The sequence below is a fragment of the Micromys minutus genome, assembly GCF_963924665.1.
Source record: "Micromys minutus genome assembly, chromosome: 10".
In the NCBI taxonomy this organism is placed as follows: domain Eukaryota; kingdom Metazoa; phylum Chordata; class Mammalia; order Rodentia; family Muridae; genus Micromys; species Micromys minutus.
In genome coordinates, this window is record NC_137979.1 from 27,979,310 (window position 1) to 28,003,029 (window position 23,720).

At 43.7% G+C, this 23,720-nt stretch overlaps 2 protein-coding genes across 2 annotated transcripts in view; one reads left to right on the forward strand and one right to left on the reverse strand.

Moving 5' to 3' along the window:
• LOC308426474 (ATP synthase membrane subunit K, mitochondrial-like) overlaps positions 1–23,720 on the forward strand; it is a 316,992-nt gene that overhangs the window by 185,707 nt on the left and 107,565 nt on the right. The window lies entirely within an intron of this gene.
• Positions 13,524–23,720, reverse strand: part of EFCAB5 (EF-hand calcium binding domain 5) — a gene marked incomplete at both ends in the record, with an annotated part of 109,788 nt that continues 99,591 nt past the window's right edge. The window contains one exon of the mRNA XM_080922414.1: positions 13,524–13,717. Coding sequence (XP_080778540.1) covers positions 13,524–13,717 — 194 coding nt within the window. The remainder of the gene's footprint in view (positions 13,718–23,720) is intronic.

Consider the following 23,720-nt stretch of genomic DNA (forward strand, 5'->3'; position numbering starts at 1 on the left):
CTTAGGGGCCGGGTCTAGCCCTGGAATCTACCGCCGTGTTTTGTTTGGGATCCGACTCGTAATCTTTAAGTCTACGCGGAGGCGGAATGTCCAAATTCTAGCCCAGAGGCCCGCGGACTGCGCTCCTGGGACGAGCCTCGTCATTGGAGATAGTATTGGAATCACATTCAACCGCGAGCACTTGCTGAATCCAGACCGAGTCGGGGTGGGCGCCTGTTATCTGAATTTAATGAATTTCAAAACGGCTACCTAGAAATCTGTAGATTTGTTCTCCTGAGCTGTTCAGTGTAGCTGTTTCTGGGCAACCAAAAACCGAAAAGCAATAGAACCTCCATGTGAACTGATTATTTTATTCAAACAGGGTCTTGCTATATAACCCTGACTGTCCTAGAACTCAAGGTCTTCCTGCCTCAGCTTTCGGAATGCTGAACTGCAGATCCTCGCCAAGAACTGATATTATTTTAAAAGTGCCAGTGTTAGAGACCATCTAGCTATATGGTCCAGATTATCCTGCCTCGGCCTTCTAAATAACAGTAATTCATCACAAGTGTGCCACCCCATTTAAAAAACGAAACAAAACAAAGCCTGGCCACATTTCATCTGTACATCCACCATTCTGAACTGGTACTGGGAGTCTGGGAATTAGCGCACAAACCACTCAGACACTGATCTCTTGACATCATGCCCCAGGTCGGCCAAAGTCCAAACTCGGGAGCTGACTGTGGCATTGAGTTAAGATCCTATAGGGCTTTCAAGCCTAGAATTTGCAAACATCTGTGCCAAGTTACTCCACCAATCACGATTTAGAGATAGGCGATTTCATTAGAAGCATGTCTTCCCTCCACCTCCATTAGTTGAGGTATTTATCTGTGCCTAACATTCATGTCTTAACTTGCCAACCAGAAAGTCAGTTATCCACATACTGCCAAGTAGGATGTCAGTTCCCAGAGATGTCTTAGGTAGGAACTTAAACTTTATTCAACTCCTACTCACATAGAAGTTTCAGTCCAAACAGCTTCTTATATTGGTGCAGGTGTCTTTCCTATGTTGGGGTCCGTCTCAGGGCAGCTTATAAAAGCAAAAAACACATACATGTGGGTCGAAGCTTATCGTGACCAACTATACAAAGCAGTTCTAATTGATTGAGATTGTTTTTCAAGAACACTAAAGCACAGAACATCCTAGCAACAGCAGTAACAGCATACGAGAAAGATTCCTTAATAACAGCACAAAATGGCAGGCTAGACAGGAAACAGTTACCTAGGCCTTAACATTTTACCTAGGTCCTAAGGACTAGTACAACAGTTTAAGAGGCCAATTATAAAAAGGCTGTATAATTGTTTCTGTTCTGTCTCCTCCCGCCCACATATATTTGGAAGTCATGTGGACAAGTGGGATGGTGATGTCCTGTTACAATAACTCTGGTATCATTAGGAATTGGCCCTGAGAGCTTTGTGTGTCAAAGGTAGAACACTTACCTAGCATCCTCAAAGCCCTGGGTTTGAACTCCTGCACTGCAAAAGAGAACAAAAATGACTCTTCATTCTTCTGTTTTGCTATAACCAGTTCTGCTTGATTAATGTTAACATAGTATGCTTTTTTCTTTTACATTTATTTGTTTTATACGTATGAGTACACTTCAGACACACAAAAAGGCATTGGATTCCATACAGATGGTTGTGAGCCATCATGTTGTTGCTGGGAATCGAACTTAGAACCTCTAGAAGAACAGTCAGCGCTTTTAACTGTTGAGCCTTCTCTCCAGCCCCCCAGTCAGTGCTCTTAGCCACTGAGCCATCTCTCCAGTCCCATAGTATTCCTTTTTTTTCTTTATATTGTTAACCTATGTGATAGGTTTATATTCACATTGGACTTCTTGCTGATAGCATATAGCTTGATAATCTCATTTAAATTGGAATGTTTAAACCATTATCATTAAAGTGACTTTGGTATTAGGGTACTCTAGAACAAAGAACTTCTGGAATGAATCAATCCCCCCCCCCCATGACTTGCAGGCAACAGTCCAACTAACCTAACAATCAACAGCCGTCAATGGGGCGTCCAAGAATCTAGTACTGGCCCAGTCCCACGAGGCTGGGCATCTCAGCTGTTCTTCTGTATTCCTGGAATCCTGAAGAAGTAGGCTGCAACAGATGTGCTGGCAAAGTGAGTCTAGCCAATGAATAGTGAACAAACCACTTCCTTCCATTGTCCTTACCTAGGTCCAACAGAAGATATGGCCCAGAATCACGGTGTCCCTCAAGATCTGGATTAAAGGCTTGTGTCAATCCAGATCACAGGTGTGCCCTCCACTTCTGGATTGTAGTTCATTCCAGATGTAGTCAAGCTGACAACTGAGGATAACCATCACAGGTTATAAACACCTATCACTTGCTCTCCATTTTCCCCATATGTTCTCTGCTCACCACCCACCCCCAGACACTACTGTGCTTTGTTGTGGGCTCATGGAGAAGATCTTACAATTGGATTCATGACCCAGCCTTCATCTGTATTAACCATATTCTATGCTTATAATTTTCTAATGTTTTACTTTAGAATCCCTGTAGCCGGGAATGACCCGAACTTCTGAGCCTCCTGCTCTCCCCTACACTGCTGGGACTGCAGCCATTCGCCTTCATACCCAGTATGTACTATGGAGGCAAGTGAATGTGGGTCACTCCAACCACTGAGCTGCATTCCCCAGCCCTCCACTATACACCTGTAATATATCATACCCCGCCTTTGAGGGATGTGCGTCAATAGTAGAGTGCTTGCCTAGCATGCGTGAAGCCCTAAGTCTGTTTTCCAACATCCAAAGCAGATACCCACTTTAGCACTTTGTCTATAATGTAAAACGTTTACAGTCGCATACAGTAGTGCTGTGGTTATTCTGTTTGTCAAAGAGGGTAAAATAATTACTACTTTTGCCTTAGACACTCTTCGGTGGGTTTTATTGTTTTAAGGGTTGTTTATGTAATTTCTGTATATTGGTGTCTTGTTTGCACATACATCTGCACATCAGAAGAGAGCATCGGATCCTCTGGGACTACAGTTAGTGAAATGAGCTGCCACACGGGTGCTGGGAATTGCACGTAGGATCTCTGGAAGAGCAGCCAGTGACCTCTGCCACTGAGCCATCGCTCTACCCCCTTGTTTCCTGAGACAAGGTCTTGATATGCAGGTGCAGCTGGACTGGAGCTCACTATGTAAGCCAGATTGGCCTTGACCTTACAGGGACCCTTCTGCAATCGCCTCCAGACAGTGGGATTGCAGGTGTGCAATACCATGACTTTAAACAAAAGATTTTAAAAGTTTTTTTCTCTTTTTAAATAAATATTGGGAGGCAAAGAACCAGGGTTCAACTCTTACTACTCACATGGTGCTTCATAACTCTGGAATCCCAGGGGATCTAGCACTTTCTTCTGGCCCCCCAACAGCTCCAGGCACAGAGGTGGTGCACATACATACATGCAGGCAAAACACCCATACACATAAAACAAATCTTAAAAAATTAAAGTATTGTGCTTACCCACATTTGAAATATCAGGTTTTGCTTCTTATATTCTGAAACTCAGTTATTAGATATATAAATATTTTAAGAATGGCATGTGCTCTTAACTAGTTTTCCCGTCTTCATTATGAAGTAACCTCCTTTACCATTAAACGTCCCTGCTCTGAAATCTTCATGTGATCCAGCTCTTCTAGTTTTCTTTTGACATTAACTCCAGAAATATTGAAAGGCCGTACAAGCATGAAAAAATAATTGCACACTCCATACAACAGATGTATGGTCATGGTGATGTATATGGATACCCAACTTTTATAACTCAAATGATGACATCATATTGATGGAAGAATGGGAAGTATTTATGTGCACATAAGCATGCACACACATACACACTTGAAGCCTTGAGGAGAAGAAGTTATATTTTTATATGACATTATCCTCAGACTCTCTCCATCCTTCAGCTCCCAAATAATGACATGGAGATTATTTTATTATTTATGAAAGCTTGGGCCTTTAACTAGAATGTATAACTTAATTAGCTGTGTCTCGTTTAATCGCTGGTCCTCATTTACCACCTCCCCTCAGTACTGGTAGGTCCTACTTTCTCTGTGTCTGGCTGATGAATTCCTCATCTCTCAATTCTTCCCACAATTCTTATCTCTGTCCAGAAGTCCCTCCTATCCTCTCCTGCCTAGCTATTGGCTGTCAGATTTTTATTAAGAGCCAATCAGAGAATTCCTTTGATACTTGAGGAAGGACAAAGACACATCATTTCACAGTGTACAAAAAGACTATCCCAACATGAGAAGTTAATGGATTTTGCCAAAATTGGGAGCGTAAAGAATGTATCAACCCATCCATATTATTAAGCAATGTAGAGGTAAATATCAAAATTATGTCTGACATTCAGAGACTGGCAAACTGCCCTGCAGTTAGAGAGTTAGGAACTTGTTGTGTGTATTGTCTGGAAGCTATCCATCATTGACCTCATGGCGTAAAGGTAGCCATAGACAATTCGGCCAACTTTCCAATCAGACTTCTTATTTTGAGTAACAGAGCCTCCTTTATGTAGCCAGAGTTGGCCTAGGATTTACTGGTTTTCTACCTGGGCTTCCTAATTCTGGGGTTGCAAGTGTGTGCCGCCACACTGGGCTTCCAAAGCATAGTTTACCTTAGTAAACACCTGGCTAGGTTTAGCTCTTGGGCTATTTGCCAACTCCCAAGGCTAAAATAATTGGAAGATGATTCTGAAATAAACAAAACAGTACTGAGGTGGGGCTAAGAATTTTCTGATCTCAGTAGGTCTTGTATAATAGGACAATTCAGCAAACAGGATGTGTTAACTTTTCTTAAAATAAAAAAGGGCCAAGGTCATCTAATTCTTGCTGAAAAGATCACATGGGAATTGGTCACACAAGACTGCTCAGTGGGACCCCAGAATCCCAAATGATGAGGGCTTCTAAATTAGTGTTGTTCAGGAATCTCCCATTGCCTTTGTGGCACAGAAATAAATCAGTCCTTGGTTTTCATGAACTAGAATCTTGGCTTCTCAGATGCGATGTTGAAGAGGGTTCTTTGCTCACTTGGCGGTCTGCAGTAACAGTGGTAGTTGCTGCAGGACTTAAGGACACAGGGAAGCCACTGAGATTTTAGAACCCAAGTCTGGGCTTTTTCACATGAGATGCAATACAGAAGTGAGGTAGGCCAGGAAAAGAACTTATCACCACCATGTTCCCCAATGTGTAACAATTCCCACTCTCTTTGGCTTTGAGAAAATGGCCACTTGGAATTGAGAACAAGACAGCTGTGGGGACAGTAGCACCCAAACCAGTGGATCATCTGTTTAATCTTTTGACATGAGCATTACCTATGTCTCTGTCACTACTTGCAGCCTCTGCTTCCAGCCTCTTAGTTACCTTTAGCCTCTCTACAACTTCTGCTGACTCATAGTAGTATGCCGGAGTCCTATGAACACCCACTGCCGAGGTTCAGGAATCACTACACAAACCATACAAATCTCAGTTAAGCAAGAATAGTTTATTGAATGCACACCCCAAGACTGAACATTCAGAACCACAACAAAAAAGGACTAGGGAGCCTAATTGTAGTACCAGTCTGTTGTTAGGGCAGGTTTTTTACTAGAAAAAAAAAAAAAAAAAAAACAGGTTCAGAAGTTCAGAAGACAAGGGTGGAGGCAGTACTACATTTTGGCTAACTAGACAAAGTATTATCAGCCAAACTTTAACCTGATTAGTCATAAGTGAGGTAAGAGGGGTGATGGATGGTTGATGAGCAGGGGAGTTTGAGAAAATTGAGATAACAGAGACTGAGCATTATATCCCCCTATGGTTATGACCTTTTCAGAGAATGTTTCAGTGTCAGCTATTTGGGTAATTACTTCTGGGAAGTGAAGTCTGAGAACCTGAACTTTGCCTTAGAGCAAAATGAAGACTGAACACAAAATGGCTCCAGTTATGTTAAAAGGAACAGGCCTCACCACCCACCATCACACCTCCCCTTTCTAAACACCTAATATCTTTTAAGGACATGTTCTATTTGCTATGTCTCAAGTTTATTTGTCTCCTCTGGTACATTTTTGGAGGGAAGAGAGTAAATGAGGTCTCTCTATTATAGCCCAGGCTGGCCTTGAACTTGAAGCCTTGCTTGAGACTTTGAGTGCTGGGACTACAGAGCTGCGGCACCACACTCAGCTGAGTTCTCTGTTTTTGTAAGTCTGTTTCACAAGTTGTCTTCATGTTAGTGAGTGGTGACCCCTAATTCACACATCCATGGCTAGAGAGTCAGAGTCACATGAAACAAAAATGTCATCACCCAAAGCGGCCTCCCCAGTTGAGATCTGTGAGGATGGTTTAAGCTTAAGCAATAGATAGGGGGTAAAGTGTAATGATCAATAACTTGAGTACAAGGTAGTTTACTGAACTGCTTCAGGGAAAAGAAACAGGCTTTATATGATGGTTATTTTTGGTTGTCAACTTCACTGTCAACTACAGTCCAGAAGTGGGGGAGGGCACATTTTTCTTTGCCCTTGCCTTGCTCACACATCCATTCCTTCACTGGCATTGGAGCCTACTTCTTCAGGATTCCACCACACACAGAAGACCAGCTGAGACATCCAGCCTTGTGAGACGGAGCAAGTACTAGATTCTTGAACTTTCCATTCACAGCCATTGTTGGATTAGTTGTACTGCAATTTGTAAGTCATTCCAATAAATTCCAGTTCATATATATTCATTCTATAAATTCTGTTACGCTAGGGAACCCTGACTAATACACCTTCCTGTATTCGGCTAATTGATCTTGTCAGTTGAAAGAAGTTATCTATTTATTTAGGGCCTTCCATATCCCAATGTTGCTAGAATTCTTTCCCTGGGGGAGATGTAAACACCTGCCTTTCCTCCTAAGGTCCCAAGTACAAACAGGTACCATTCCACCAAAGTTTACCATAGGAAGCTAATGAGTTTATTTGGCTTCTTGACATAGCACCGGTGAGAAGTTATAGGTAGCCACACTGGAAGGTCTGCACACAGCATGGATTCTCCCATGGTCGCACAGTTGGAGTCTCCTCCCCTAGACCATCCCTGCTTACATTGTCTGTATACTCCAGCCCCTCCTAGAGGCCAGGACTGTAAACGACTGGCTGGCAAGGATGGGTAGATACTCACTCAGGTGGGAGCCCCATTCCTCAGCGTCTCCTACGAGGGAACATCAGTGAGCTCAGCTGTGAGAACCTCTTGCAAGCAAATATAGCTGATCTGATAAAGTGGTGGCCCAGCGTTACTATGGAGCACACTGAGATTTGGGTCTTCCTGCTTTCAGTCTCCAAGTGCCAGGATTGGAGTCGTAATGCCAGCACATCTGCTTTTATGTGGTGCTGGGAATCATTTTCAGGGCTTTGTATTTGCTTAGCAACTACCCACTCAGCTGCATCCTCAGGGCCAGGCATATAATTTTTAGACAGGATCTCATCTTGCTCAGAGTGGTCTTGAACTCAGAATTCCTCCTGCCCTTGCCCCGAGTCCTGGGATTAGAGGCCCGTGGCACCACCCATCATTACTAGATTACTAGGGGAGAGATCTTCTGAGTTAGTGGATTAAGAATGTTTAGGGAAATTCAGGAAAGTTGGTTGCTTTATCATATTTAGGCTGACATAACATAAGGAGGTCAGTCACAAAAGATCATATATTTTGTATGATTCCTCTTATATTTGCCAGATAGGCAAGTTCATAAGGAAATCGAATTGAGCTACCTGTGGTGGTGCATGCCTTTAACCTCAGCACTCGGGAGGTAGAGGATAGGGATAGCAGATCTTTCTGAGTTCAAGACTAGCCTGGTCTACATACTTCCAGGCCAGCCAGGGCTACACAGCAGGATCCTATTTCAAAATAAAATAAAATAGAAAGCAGACTGGTGGCTGCCTAAGGCAAGAATGGGGGGAGGGTGGGGGATGCCTTTGTAAAGGTATAACATCATACACCTTTAATCCCAGCATGTGGGGTGTAGGAACAAGGTAGATCTACGTAAGTTTGCGGTCTTCCTGGTCTACACAGTGGGTTCCAGGACAAGCAGAGCTACACAGTGAGACACCCGTCTCAAAACAACAACAACAAATAACAAACAAATAAATAATAAAAGAGTTGGGGGAAGTTAGACTGAACTGATGACGGTGGATATGGGGGTTCCTATTGGGGGTGACAAAAATGTCTAAAACTTGCTACAGTGGTAGTGCAATTCTGTGAACCTGCTAAAAAGGCTGCTAGTTAGATGAAATGGTGAGACAGGGTAGGGTTTCTCTGTGTAGCCCTGACTGTCCAAGAACTCACTTCATAGACCAGGCTGGTCTTGAACTGAGATCTGCCTGCCTCTGCCTCCTGAGTGCTGAGATTATAGGTACGCGTCACCACCACCAGGCTTCAGTAGGTCCTTTTAAACTTACGCTGCTGAGATCATGTTCAGAGCCTTGCACTTGCTACGCAAACACACTGCCTTTAAGCTACATGGAGGTCCCTTATCAGCATTTCTACACAGAACCCTGTTTCTGGATGTGCGTTGTCAGAAAGGAAAAAGAGATAGATCATCCACTATGCAGGGTCAATTTGCTTGTTCGCTATAAGAAGCCAACTAGGAAACCTAATGAACATGGGGCTGGAGAGGTGGCTCAGTGGTTAAGAACACTGGCTGCTCTCCCAGAAGACCTGGTTTTGATTCCCAGGAACCACGTCAGATAGCTGACAACCACCAGTAGCTCCAGGCCCAGGAGCCAGCACCTTTAACCTCTGCAGGCATTAGCACTCTTGTCCATACATCCCCCCAACATATACATAATTAAAAATAGTAAGTCTCATTTAACATTTTATTTAAGCACCAGAGACATGGCGCATAGCTAAGGGCTCTTGCTGCTAACTCTGAAGAGCTGAGTTTGATTCCTGGGATTCTCATGGTGAAAAAAGAGAACAGACTCCTTCACTTCGTCTTCTGATCTCCGTGTGTGTACTTCTACACACACACACACACACACACACACACACACACACACACACACACGGTAAATAACTAACTGTAATAACAATTTAAAACTAAAAACAAAGATCCAGAGAACTGCTCCTGTCTAAAGGAAATACAGAGACATAGGGTGGAACAGAGCTGGAGAAAGACCATCCAGAGACTGCCCCACCTGGGGATCCATCCCACATGCAGCCACCAACCCCAGACACCATTGCTGATGCCAAGAAGTGCTTGCTGACAGGAGCTTGATGCAGCTGTTTCCTGAGAGGCTCTGCCAGATCCTGACAATACAGACGTAGAGTCTGGAAACCAACCATCACAGGGACCCCAATGGAGGAGTTAGGGGAAGGACTAAAGGAGCTGAAGGAGCCTTATCTGGCATCAATGGGAGGAGAGTCCCTTGGTCCTGTAAGGGCTTGATGCCCCAGTGTAGAGAAATGCTAGGGCGGTGAGGTGGGAGTGGGTGGGTGGGGGAGGGATGCTAGGGCGGTGAGGTGGGAGTGGGTGGGTGGGGGAGCACCCTCATAGAAGCAGGTTAAGAGGGAATGGGAAAGGCAGAGGAGAAACTGGGAAAGGGGATAACATTTGAAATGTAAATAAATAAAATATAAAATTAAAAAAGGATCCAATTGAGTCTAAGCTTCTGGAAGAAACAGTTAAATAAGATGATTTAGATACACGCAAGGCTTATAGTAAAATATTTGGATACATTTATGCTGGAAGGAGTTTTGGGTGTTGAGGAGATGGCTTGATGCTTAAGACTGAGTCCTGCTCTTGCTGAGAACCAGAGTTCTGTTCCCAGTGCCCACATGGCAGCTTCCGAGGCTCACTAACACCGGAACTTGGGGGGCTCTGATCCCTCTTCTGACTTCCTTAGGCACTAGATAGTCACAGGGGCACAGGCATACAAGCAGACATTAAATAAATACTTTTAGAAAGTGGCCTTTGGGTAGAGTCTAGTTTAATCAAACTTTTAATTTATTGGGTTAGATTAAGATATCAATGGTGGTTATTTATTTATTTTATTGTTTCTTTTAATACTAGAGATTGACCCTAGACTTGATACATGCTAGGTATGTGCTCTAGTTCCGGGTTATCCCTAGGCCTCTTAAAATTTTTCGAGACCCCCTATACACAACACGTTAAAGAAACAAGTATTTAGCAACATTCAACACCAAACATTAAAAAATATATACTTAGTTTAAAAAAAAAAAACTACAACCTGCTCTTTCTATTTCCCCAAGACAGGGTTTCTCCATGTAGTCCTGGCTGTTCTGAAACTTGCTCTGTAGACCATGTTAGCCTCAAACTCAGAGACTCACCTGCTTCTGTCTCCCAGAAAATCCCAAATGTTGGGATTAAAGTGGTTTCTTCACAAGATTCTTATCTTGTAAGCTGGAGAGATGGCTCAGTGCTTAAAAGTACTTGCCACTCTTGCACAGGAAAACAGTTCTGTTCCCAGCTCCTGCATCAGGTGGCTCACTACTGCCTTAAGTTCCAGCTCCAGGGCATTTAATGTCTTCTTCTGGCTCCCCTGGGCTCCCATACAGCACACCTCTACACACACAGAGACCCACAAGAAAATAGAGTCTCATCAGCTATAGAAAGGTCTGTACGGTTTTGACACTGAAGGTAATGTCTAGATATACTTAATTTCATATTCTTAGCAAAATAATGTGAATGACTACACACACACACACACACACACACACACACCCTAGCTACTACTTCTTCCTCTTCTAATTCACTCTTCTTTAAAATACTTCTCAAAGGTGTATTAGGTGCACGAGAGTTTCACCTGCATATATCCGAGCATCACATGCACGTCTGGTGTCAGCAGAAGCCAGAACTGTGAGTCCCTGAAGCTGGAGCCACAGATGGTTGTGAGCCACCACAGTGGGTGTGGAGAACTGATCTCTGGGCCTCGGCAAGAGCAACATATGCTCGTGAGCTCTGAGCCTCCTCTCCAGCCCCTGGCTCTTCGTCTTCCTGCCTGTTGACCTGTCAGGACTCTTCTTTCCTGTGTCCCCTTTGCCTTCGTCACAGCGCGAGGCAGCGCGCCTTTGCATGCTTCTGCTTCGTCACAGCGCGAGGCAGCGCGCCTTTGCATGCTTCTGCTTCGTCACAGCGCGAGGCAGCGCGCCTTGGCATGCTTCTGCTTCGGCTTAGTAGTCACTTTCTGTTCAGACGGAGTTTATTGTGGCTCGATATTGAGACTGCATTTCATCCAATCTTTTTGGAGTACCCCAGACAGACAGTTCAGCTCCCAGCTCTCACAATGACCTTCAACTCCAGCTCCAAGGGATCTGACGTCCTTTTCTGGCCCCCACTGGCATCACCGCCACAGTGAGCTTATGCACACAGAGACGTACAGGCATACGCAGTACAGTGTTTTCCCCCAAGAAGGTATAAATGCATGGCTTTTATGCTTTTAGCAGATCCAGCTGAGACACTTCCTATCTGGGCTTCGTTAGTGAACTTCCCACCTTGCAAAGTGACACTTCACTCATTTTGAGCCTGTTTCCTCATTGAGAAAGTACGGATGGTACCAAAATCACCTACTTTACTGGGAGAATCGAATGAGCTAGTGTGCACACATGCTTCTAACAGGTTAAATGCCACGACACATGCTTCTAACAGGTTAAATGCCACAAACGGGGTGGGGCTATAGCTCAGGTAGAGTGCTCACCTAACACGCACACAACTCCGGGTTCAATCCCCAGCACGCCACAGACGAGGCAGGGTCACAGTGTGTGCCCGTAACCCCAGCATTCAGGAATTAGAGGCAGAAGATTCAGGAGTCCAAGGTTCTTCTGCAGCTACCTTCTGAGTTCTAGGCAAACCTGTACTACGTTCAATCCTATCTCAAAAACAATGGAGCACGGTGGTGCACGTCTTTAATCCCAGCACTCCAGAGGCAGAGGCAGGCTGGTCTCCACGAATTTGAGGCCAGCAGACTCTACTTAGCAAGTTTCAGGACAGCTTACATAGAGAGACTATGTCTCAATTTTTTTTTTTAATGATAAAATAAAACGTGGGAGCTGGAGACACAACTCATCAGTCGAGAACACCGGCTGCTTCTCCGGAGGAAAACAGTTCAATTGCTAACACTTACATGGCCCGCACATTTGGTTGTGACTGGCTCTCTTGGCCACTACAGTGCACATGATGCACAGACACACACTCAGGCAAACACTCATACACATAAGGAAGATAACTCAAATATTGAAAAGAAAAACTTGAGAAAATGTAAAATATCTATCATCACTAGGCCATAGAAAATTTAATTCCCATAGCCACAATATGGACAGCCTCTCTGGCCCTCCTTTCCCCAGAGGCCTGCGCCATCCTCTGTATTCACAAGTTTGTTCTGAAGTCATCTGGATATACGGCTACCGGCTTAATGTCTTCGAGAAAACTGTTGCTAGAAGTGTTGCTGCAAGTGCCTGCAAATGCTTCCCTCCAAGTACGAGGTGGCCAAGGGTGGACGCGCTGGTCTCGAGCTCATCTGAGACAAGATAGCTGGTAATAACACTGCTATCTTATCAGGAAGGAGGACAGACTGCCAATCTCCACTTATAAGACACTCAGGACACATCACAGTCTGTCACCTAATACAGAAAGTAAAGTTTAATTTCCCAATTTTTATTAAAAATGGGGTTTGTCATCTTTGTAAGGAAATGTCTTACAAAGATGACATCTTACAGCACAGCAGTAAAGTTTGCTGTAATAACAAGCAAGCACAGGTTCTTTTGTAGTTATAAACTTGAGAAGTTTTTTTTTTATTATTAATAAAGACCGATGTTTTCTTTATTCTGTGAGCCATGGACAAACATTTCCTGTTCATTGAAGTGATATTTGTGGCAGGGCACATAATTATACTTACAGCCCTCAGGGTGCTGAGGCAGGAATATCAGGGGTTCAAAGCCAGCCTGGGCTACACATTCAGTTCCTTGCTAGCCTCAGAAATATATAGAGATTCTGTTTCTAACAAACAAACAGAAATATAAACATGACTTTTAAATTGTTAAGGAAAGGAAAGATGGAGAAGAGAGGGAGAAGTAGTGCTTGGACAGTCTTTCGAAGAAATTCTAAAAAACAGTTACAAGTCCACTTCTTAAGATATTTATTGTTTGGTTCTCTTTTGATGTAAAAGCTGCCATGTCTCCTTGCCCAGACGCCCAGTACTCTTTATTTTTCTATTTAAATTAACGAAAAGTGACTTCCCAAACAGCCATGATAGTCTCTTGTTATACAGAAGGCTCAAACTAACATACATTCTGTTATGTGTTCTGGTACCTCTGGTTATGGTCATCATTAATGCATACTCTTTAGATAAAACCTCTCCCTTAGGTAGCACTTGTGGCTTTGGAGAGTGCTGGGGTGAATATCTGGGAGCAGAATATGTCCACGGGGCATTCTTTCCAGTTGAACATATCTCATGGTTAAATGGAATTGGGCACAATGAACATGTCCGATACAGCACCAACCCTTAAAATCTCTCCCGAAGTGATCTTTCTGAGGAAACTGCATAAAGAGAGGTGGTACTCTTCTTGGGCAAAGGAGGTACGATGAAACTGCCCTGCTGGTTGTTTAGCTCTGTGAGAGTTAAACAAATGCATATCCAGTGGTACAGGATTTCAATGACAATGTTCTTGAATTTCCAGACTTCAACTCGAGAATGACCTGCAACAAGAAGAGGAAAAGTTAGTATAGGTGACATCATACTTTAAATATGAAGAAATACATTTAACTATGTTTAAAATTCATTAGCTAGGTTGTGAATCAAAATCATAACAGTATCTTGTTTACATATTTAAATCTAAAAGGTAGGTGGAATTTGATATTCTTATGTAATGGAATGATACATAGCTGTTAACACTGAAAGCACACACACACACATATAATGTGTAGAATCTTATATGCATTTGGGTATAACTCTCAAAGGTTTAAAAACCTGTAAGATTTGTGATTTCATAAAGATATAGTAAAAGGAAGCCAGGTGGTGGGGGCACATGACTTTAATCAGGAGGCAGAGGCAGGTAAATCTCTGATTTCAAGGCCAGCCTGATCTGTAGGGCAAGTTCCAGGATGGCTGGCACTATGCAGAGGAAACCTTATATCAAAAAACCAAAAAGATAGGGTTGGAGAGATGGCTCATCATTTAAGAGCTCATCTGACTGCTCTTCCAGAGGTCCTGAGTTCAATTCCCAGCAACCACATAGTGGCTCACAACCATCTGTAATGGGATCGGATGCCCTCTTCTGGTGTGTCTGATGACAGCTACAGTGTACTCACATACATTAAACAAATATTTTTTTTAAAAGACAAACAAAAAAGATACAGTAAAAGGAATGAATCAGGCATGAAGGTGATAAGCTCCAAATTCATGATCACATTAGGAGAAAAGAGAATGGGATGAGAGGTGTAGAAAATCTTGACTGCTCCTGTTATAGTTTATATTTTAAAAACAAAACAAAGCATCGGACTTAGATGGGCGCGATAATACTAATCCCAGCGCCTTGGCTGGCTTAAGCAAGAAGTTTGCTAGTTTTGTGTTAGCCTAAGCTAGATAACAGTTTTGAGCCAGCCTCAGCAACTCAGGGAGACCCTGTTTTAAACCAAAATCTTAAAAGGGCTGGAGATGTAGCTAGGTGGTAGAGCATCTGCCTTGCACATACAAAACCCCAGGTCACTTCCCAGTATCATAAAACAAAGTAAAACGAAGCCAACTCAAACAAGGCATGTTAAGGTTGACTATAAAATGTCATTTCTTAATGAATTCACAGTGTTTATTCTTTATACTATATTTGAAATATTCTCTAGTTAAAAATTGTTTCATGATATGTTGTTACTGCCCACTACTGAAAACCATTAGCTGCCATTCCTATAGGTTCGCTGGAGCCAATGACTAATATTTAGATAGATTGGTCCAACGGAAAGGGTACCTTAGAATTGGATAGGTCTGGGTTCTAATTTTGGCTCAACCTCAACTAACTTTGTGACCTTAAACAAATCATTTAGTTGCTTTGAGCCAGTCCATCATTTTGTAAAATAGGAACAGCACTGCAGGATTTCTATGAGAGCAAATAAGAAAATATGCTGTAAGATCTGTCTCTTTTCTCCCAGAACAGGTGGAGTTTTATTCACCACGGTTGCTTCTAGTCTAACCCGGTGTTGGCTGGGATAAAGATCTGCTGATTTGAGTTGAACAAACCATTATATATATACACATGGAACTGAGCGAGAGTTTTAAATATCACTAAGAGAAGCCTAACCATGATTTCAACCGTCTACTAGAATTTTAAAACTGAACACTTTTATTATGTTTTATTTACTGACGGGTGCTCGTGCACGTATGTGTGTTTGTGTGTGTGTGTGTGTGTGTGTGTGTGTACACGAATATGTGCCATAGCATGTGTGTGCAGATCAGAGGACAAACTTGGATTGTAAGACTTGGAGACAGGAACCTTTGTTCATTGACTGACCCCAAAACCTATTTTACTTCCTGTCTCCTACCAATACAGGGAGCAAGTTTCCCTGAGTTGGGCTTGGCTTTCGCATGGTTTTGAGGCACCTCTGTGAGCTAAGGTATAGCATATACCAAGGAAGGCTCATGAAAAAAAATTTACACACACACACACACACACACACACACACACACACACACAGAGAGAGAGAGAGAGAGAGAGAGAGAGAGAGAGAAGAGCACTGTTTTTTCTCATTCAATTGTAAGTGTTCAATAAATGCTGAATTGAAACAACATTAAATTAAGGAATAATTTAATTTCTTTATTTCAAGTCCTGAAAGTTTTTCCAGATTACAGCTCAATAATATTAGTGGCAATTATGAGTAAAAACAAGAACAGATGTTAGTCATGAGGACACATTAGAAATATCTGATTCATCTCACTTTATGGGTAATTTTAGACCAATAAAAATACCTACTGAAAACACAGAGGGCACGTTTGTCACCGTTGATCCCTCTTCGTGCTAATTAGCTTCCTGGAAATTTTTACAAAGAAATATTGCAAATTTCCAAAGATTACTCTAATTATCTTAATGTTCCCGAGTTATATATCTAAATTAAATAAATGCAAAGTTCACTCCAGGACACTCCTAATACCCGTCCCAACCAATTTCCTGAAATAAAACAGCTCCCCACAGATTGTTCTGTGTCCCAAATCCTCAAAAAGTGCTCCGTTCCATCAATGGCTGTCGGTGATCTTGGCTGAACATCCCGGTGCGGAGATCGATATCTATAACCATTAATAAACCAGTCACCCCCTCCTTGGACGGGACGGTGGAGAGAAGGATCGTTCTCCTTCACAAGGCCCTGTCGCTTATTTCCTGTTTTATTGTTACCAAGGACAAAAGCTCCGAACTGTTTCCCCTTCCTTTCCAGAGAAGGGTGTGTTTACAGGGGCTTCTAATGAGCCCTCCGAGGAAGCCGCCTGCAACTATGGGAGCCTTACGCTGGCTGCTACTGCCCTCTTGCGGTAGACAGGTGACTGATTGTCACAGATTGGCCAACTGTCCACACCCACACCCTCTCAGCCATTCTCAAGAGTCTGTCTACTTTTCTTCCTTTCTTCCAAGACTCTATAAAATTATGACCATTTCGATTTGCCTTAGCAATGCTTATAGCAATTTTTAGGTACATTTAAGCTGTAAGGATTTCAGAGTAAGCCACTGAGCAACGTTCAGGGGGTATATTCGGTAAGCTTTTACTAGGGTATTTTTAGGTCCCGCTTTAATCAAACTTTTAATTACGCAGGGAATTCATCATGCTGGAAATATTGGACTATAAAAAGCATGTTTTTAAATTAAGCCTCAATTTGTAGATCTCTGCCTTGACACTGGATTAATTAAGCGAAGTCCTCCGGGAAGCACAGACAATTAATAGAAGCAGGCAAAGCAAAAAGTCTGTAGTACTTAACTTCAAGTTCAAAAGCCGAGGTGCTTTCTTTGACTGCCAACGGACCAAGGTCAGCAGTGTCTCCTGAATGCTTTCTGTTCCCATACGTTGTGTTAGCTTTGGTTCTCTATTTCTCTTGCTAGACACCCCTAAGTCATTTTAAAACGCAATCCGTTAGCACTGCTACCGGACACAGCAAGCTGGAAGGCAGCCCAGGAACGGACACTGGGGAGGAGATGTGTGTGCAAATGCCAGCTGGGGTTTTACATAGGCAGGGGAACTCTGTGGTGAGAGTTGGGGTCTTAATGTGCCCGTTGGTTTGAATGTCATCCCCAAGGCACTGTCAGACAGGCCCCAGGGAAGGATCGGTGTTGAATAAGGATGAAATCTTGTTTTGAGTTCTTCCAGCTGAGTGGAAGTTTGTTCGAGGATGAGTCCTGAGCCCTGGCAGCACACAGCTCCTCCACTCCCACCGTGAGCACAACTGCACATTGTCTGGACTTCCCACCACGTAGCCATAAATCAAATGTGTGAGTATTGGTCAGTGTAATTTATCTTTACAGAAATTCACGGTTCGGTGAAGCCACCACATGACTTTTGGCGGCTGTCAAGCCTGCTGCTATGCTCCCTTGATGGTAAGACATTCCAAGAACGGCCTCCGCTCCTCTTCTCCCTTTGCAAATCACCTACTGGCCAACAAATCTCAATTTCATATCCCCACCTAGAGCTTTCTCCAAAATCTCTGATTTCTTTTTCTAGCTACTCATTCAGTTCTCTGTGTGGATATTCAGTAGACACCTCAGCCATATTTGGACAAAATATATTTTAAAAAATACTTATTTATGTGTGTGTGTGTGTATATGCTGTGCACATGACTGTGTGTGTGTGTGTGTGATGCTCATAGAGGTCACAGGAGGGCATTGGATCCCATAGGACTTCCAGGTGGTTGTGAGCCACCCGTGGTGCTGGGAACTGAGCTCCAGTCCTCTTCGAGAGCAGCCAGTGCTTTCAGCAAGCAAGAGCAGCTGAGCCATCTTTCTAGTCTCCAAATGTGAACCCTTCCTCTTCCCCCACCAGAGCTCCCACCCTACAGCGTCCTCCAATCTCACTAATGGCTTCTCCATTCCTCCAAACCATAGCGTCAACCTTGGCTCTTGTTTTATTCACTTTTCACACCTGAGCTTTGGAGTTACATTCTGGCTCTCACCAAAGTCTGTACTGTGTACCCTCCAGCACGCTTCACCACCTAGGGTGGCACCACTCCCATCGGATTTGTGCAGCCCTTCTGACTGGTCTCTGACTATCCCCTCTCCAGCCTTCCTGCACCCCCAAAGCCTTTTCTCAACAGAGACAGAATGATCCTCCTATTTTCTCCTTCCCTCCTCCTGTCCCTCTTGTCTTCTTTCAATGGGGTCTAACTATATAGTCCCAGGTGGCCTGGAACTCACTATGTAGACCAGGCTGGCATTGAACTCAGAGATCTGCTTCCCAAGTGCTGGAATTAAAAGTGGGCATCGCCCTGCCCAGTTCCTTCTATTTCCTAATTCTATTTTTAGGTGGAGTCTCGTCATGTAACTTTTGACTTTTGAACTCATAAACCTTCTCTGCCTTAGCCTTTGGGCACTAGACGTACGGGCCATGATCCTGGCCTTCAGAATGATTCTTTCAAAGCATAAGCCATGTCATGAAATTCTTCTGCTTAATTGTTTTCTCACAGTATATTACAATGGTATGAGGCTCGGATTGATTGGGCCCAGTGTCCCACCCATCACCACGGCCTCATCCTACATGTCTCTAACTCTCTCTCTCTCTCTGTCTCTAACTCTCTATGTCTCTAACTCTCTCTCTCTCTCTATGTCTCCAACTCTATGTCTCTCTCTATGTCTCTAACTCTATGTCTGTAACTCTCTATGTCTCTAAAACTCTCTGTCTCTAACTTTCTCTATCTCTCTATTTCTCTAACTCTTTCTCTTTCTATGTCTCAAACTTTCTCTATGTCTCTCTATGTCTCTAACTCTCTCTAACTCTCTCTATGTCTCTCTCTATGTCTCTAACTCTCTCTATGTCTCTCTCTATGTCTCTAACTCTCTCTATGTCTCTATGTCTCTAACTCTCTCTATCTCTCTCTATGTCTCTAACTCTCTCTATGTCTCTAACTCTCTCTATGTCTCTATGTCTCTGACTCTCTCTATGTCTCTCTCTATGTCTCTAACTCTCTCTGTCTCTAACTCTCTCTATTTCTCTCTCTATGTCTCTAACTCTCTCTATGTCTCTCTCTATGTCTCTAACTCTCTCTAACTCTCTCTACGTCTCTATGTCTCTAACTCTCTCTATGTCTCTCTCTATGTCTCTAACTCTCTCTGTCTCTAACTCTCTCTATGTCTCTAACTCTCTCTATGTCTCTAACTCTCTCTATGTCTCTAACTCTCTCTGTCTCTAACTCTCTCTATGTCTCTAACTCTCTCTCTGTCTCTAACTCTCTCTATGTCTCTAACTCTGCCTCTAACTCTCTCTATGTCTCTAACTCTCTGTCTCTAACTCTCTCTATGTCTCTAACTCTCTCTATGTCTCTAACTCTCTCTATGTCTCTAACTCTCTCTGTCTCTAACTCTCTCTATGTCTCTAACTCTCTGCTCCTGATACAGTACCCTCCTGGCTATTTCAGCTCACTTGGTATTCTTGCCTTAAGGCCTTCACTTTGGTCTTTGATGGATCCATAGAGCTGAGTCCTTGCTTAAATCTCACCTTTTGACGAGGTCTCTCTGAACTATGTGTTTTTCTTTGCACTGCTTCCCACAAGACCTTAGGCTAGACCCAGAGCATCACCTAAGAGAAAACAAAATCCACAGTTCTTCCCTGTCTCCAACCACCCCACTCAACCACCTTACCCTGCTTACTCATTTTATCATGCGCTCTACAGAACAGTTCTATCATTTTTAATGGAGATTTGGTGTTTGGCCTGCATGTGTGACTGTGTGAGCGAGTCAGATCCACTGGAACTTGAGTTAAGACACTTGTGAGCTGCCATGTGGTTGCTGGGAATTGAACTCAGAACCTCTGGAAGAGCAGTCAGTGCTCTTAACCGCTGAGCCATCTCTCCAAATCCTTAGCATTAATTTTTTAATCATGGTCTCTATTTGTTATGTTTACTTCTCTCTCTCTCTCTCTCTCTCTCTCTGTGTGTGTGTGTGTGTGTGTGTATGTGTGTGTGTAGGCATAGTCCTCTGCCACTGGGTTATATCCTTGCTCTGTCTTATTTATTCTTTGCTTTCCTCTGGACGCTAAGGTTTGTGGGGTTTTGCCTTTGTCTTAGATAAGAGCTCACTGTAGCTCAGGAGACAACTCTCCTGATAGCAGGCGAGAGTCACCATGGACTTGTGAGCTTCTTGAGATCAGAGACTTTAGCCAACTTTATTCTCTGTTGTTCCTCAAAGTCCTAAGACAGAGTCTGGCACACACAGTCCACAGTGGCTGAGCAAAAGACGAAGGAATAAAGTTTTAGGATGGAACAGAGATGAAGGAATAGCAATGGTTACAGGAGAAAAGGGGATCCCTAAGTCGGCAACGGAAGACATCTACATATCCCAGGAGCCTCACTGGGTTCTGAAAGGTGTGTAGTTGCATTTAGGAAAGAGAGTCTTAGGAATCCTCCCCACACAATCACCCTGGGTGACTTCCTCTCTCACTTCTAGAAACATCTCAGGCGTTTTGGGCGTGCAGTCTCATATGGGGCTGAGAGTGCAGTTCCCTGATGAAAATGGCAGGGCACTTGGGAGGTATTCTAAATCTGGCCCTGCAGACTTCCTTCCCCATCGGGCCGTAGAATTTGAGAAGAGAGGCTTTTCCTCTCCAGACAGAGTAACAGAAGAATTCTATCACACAGGAAGTTGGCAGGTCCGAGATAAAGAACTCAGAGAAGCACAGGTACAGGAAGTCACTTCACTCTGCAACACAAACAACTCATCAAACAGAGACACAGGGACTCAAACACCAAAGCAGAAAGAAAGGAGAAACTTTAGATGGAGAACACTTCAAGATGCAATTATCAGTGCCTTGGGAGACCCAAGATGAATTGTGAACAAGCTGAAGAAGGCAAGTGCTTAAAGGACAGAGGTGCAGGGCTCTCAGAGGGCAAACGCTCGTACCCCCCCAGTCCACAGATTAGTAGATAAGGCAAAGAATTTATCAGAAAGTAAAGCAAAGATGGGAGATGGGAGAGAAACTAGGACATTTGTTTACCTATTTGCAGACTGGGACTTAAGCCTATGCCTTCATGCAAGCCGGGTCTACTACTTGGCTGTACTCCACCCACTAAAAATAGCATTTTGAAGACCGAGTCTAAGAGAAGAATGTCTGAATAAAGTATTATAAAGAAGGAACAGGAGAAGGGGAGCGGAGGGTCACTGTGAGCCTCTAGGTCACCTGTGCTGGATAAATGCACTAGCCTGCAGCTGGCTGGGCAGAGAAAGGGTTTGTGAAGAAAAAGATGTCCCCTTCCAAGCAGACACAGCTTCGGGTTAAGGCGCATAGCTCAGTGAGTGGAACCCAGGGTAGATATTTGGCTGCCATCTGCCTCTCAGTGAGGCACCTTTGTGCAGCACACAACTTGAACAGCTGTAGCAGCAACCTTGATGCTATGTAAGTGTTTGGGAGGTGAGGACCTGGATTCCACAACTGAAAAGACCCAGCAAGAACCCAGACCAATGGGTGGGAGTGGACATGTGGAGGCTTGTCATCAGGAAATCTCACAACGCTGGGGATAGAGGAATGCCTCCATAGCTTCTGAGGAGGAGCAAAACAAAGGTGGCATCTGCAGAATCAGAAACAAGGAAGGCTTCCAACATCTCAATAGCAACTGTGGACATTAAAAGGCCATGGAGACATTCCCACAAAAGTTAAGCCGAGAGCTGCCATGGGCCTAACAATTTCACCCCTAAGGTCTGTGCCCAAGAGAACACAAAAGCCCATCCCCACCACTAACACAACAACTGCAAACAAAACATTCCTGGCAATACAATCTCAAGAGTCAAAAATCAAAAATCCCGGAGGCCTGTGGATAAGTGAGCTATAGAATATCGATGTATAGATAATTCAGGAATAAACAACTAACATACACCAAAATGTGATGAACCCTGAAAACACTAAGATAAGCAAACAGAACGACACTGACTGCATAATACCATTGATATGCAAAGTCTGGATGGGCAAATCCAAAGAAAGCGGATGCACGGTTGCTGGAGAACAGAGTGAGAAAAGAGAGGGCTAATGGGCTACAGCTTACTTTTGAAAAGGTCATAAAATTAGATCGTGCCAATGACTGGTGTGTTATCCAAACCAAGTCATTCAGAACACAGAAGCGTATGTGATGTGATTTACGTTTCTCTTGCTTTCTTTCGAGACAGGATTTCATACACTCCAGGCAGGCTTGAACTTATGTACCTGAGGATTACCTCGGCTTAAGACCTCTCTGCCTCTACCTCTCAAGAGCTGGCATTGCAGGTCCGGGTCTCCACGCCTCCTTTTCTGTGGGATTGGGGATTGATCCTGCACAAGTGTGTGGTAAGGGCTCTAAGAAAATGACCTGCATCCCAAGCTTGGTATTTCATAAAAGACAATGGTTGGATCCACGTGTCTCTGGTTAGAATTTTCCCCAATCTGGCGACCTTTTATTTTATTTTATTTTATTTTATTTTAAAACCAGAATCTCCCGAGTCTCCACCTCCTAAATGTCTTCAAAGTGATTTTCCCCAGCAAAGTCCAGATCAAGTACGAGGGTTAAATGAGAACATTTTCAGACATAAAATACCTGGAAAAGCACTATTTCTCAGAAAACCACAACTGGAGGAGGGCTGAGAGGTCAGGCTTGCTTAGCTAAGTGTGGGATCATTGGTCCCCTAGACGCTGCACTTACAGGGAAAAAAAGAAGAAGAGGAAGAAAGAAAGGAGAAAAAGACAGGAGAAAGGAAACTGCTATTGGGTTAGTACAGACAGTGAAAAACTTTGGAGCACTCAGTCCTGAATAGGACATTGTCATCAAACGCCTCCCTTCAAGGATTAAGGTCTGCCCGGAAGAGGAGGCAGACAGACTGTAGGAGCCTGAGGTGGGGGATGACTCCAAGGAACAACGTCTTCCAGACCCGACAAGGCTGCTACACATACGAACTCAGAGACTGTGACCTGTTCAAGCTAAACGTGGACACAAAGTCCCATCCATCCCTAACCAAGATGCCGTTTGCAGATGGTACCTGCTGGGAAAGGTACGCTCAGATTTCTCCAGTGGGGTGTTTATCAACCACATTCTAGACCCCGTGCTCTTCCCAGCAGATCCAATCCCAGGGAGAACCTGCAGGTATCACTGGTGCCATCTCATATCGATCGGGCTACCTGAATAAGAGCTTTTCTTAAAGCTGCCGGCGGGTGACACAAACTGAACTATAATAGATCACCCCGCCACAAAAGGTCCTCTCCTGACACAGAGATGCCGAAAGAACTCTTTCCCTTCCCTCAAGCACGAGGCTTAGGCTTTCTTGATATAACTTCATTTAAGTAAGAGAAAGGATTACTATATCCCGGTGACCTATGAGCTTTGCTGGTTGCTACAGAGACTGTTAACGCTAAAGGGTTGCTAGTTTCGAAAGGGAAACCTGCCTATTGGTTTCAGGCTGAGTCCCGGTCTGTCACCTGCAGTTCTGATTTCTGCCACCTGAGGCCACTGTCGGAAAGGAGAACGCAGTATTTTCCTTGGTCAAGCTAGAGTTCAAAGACTGGGCGA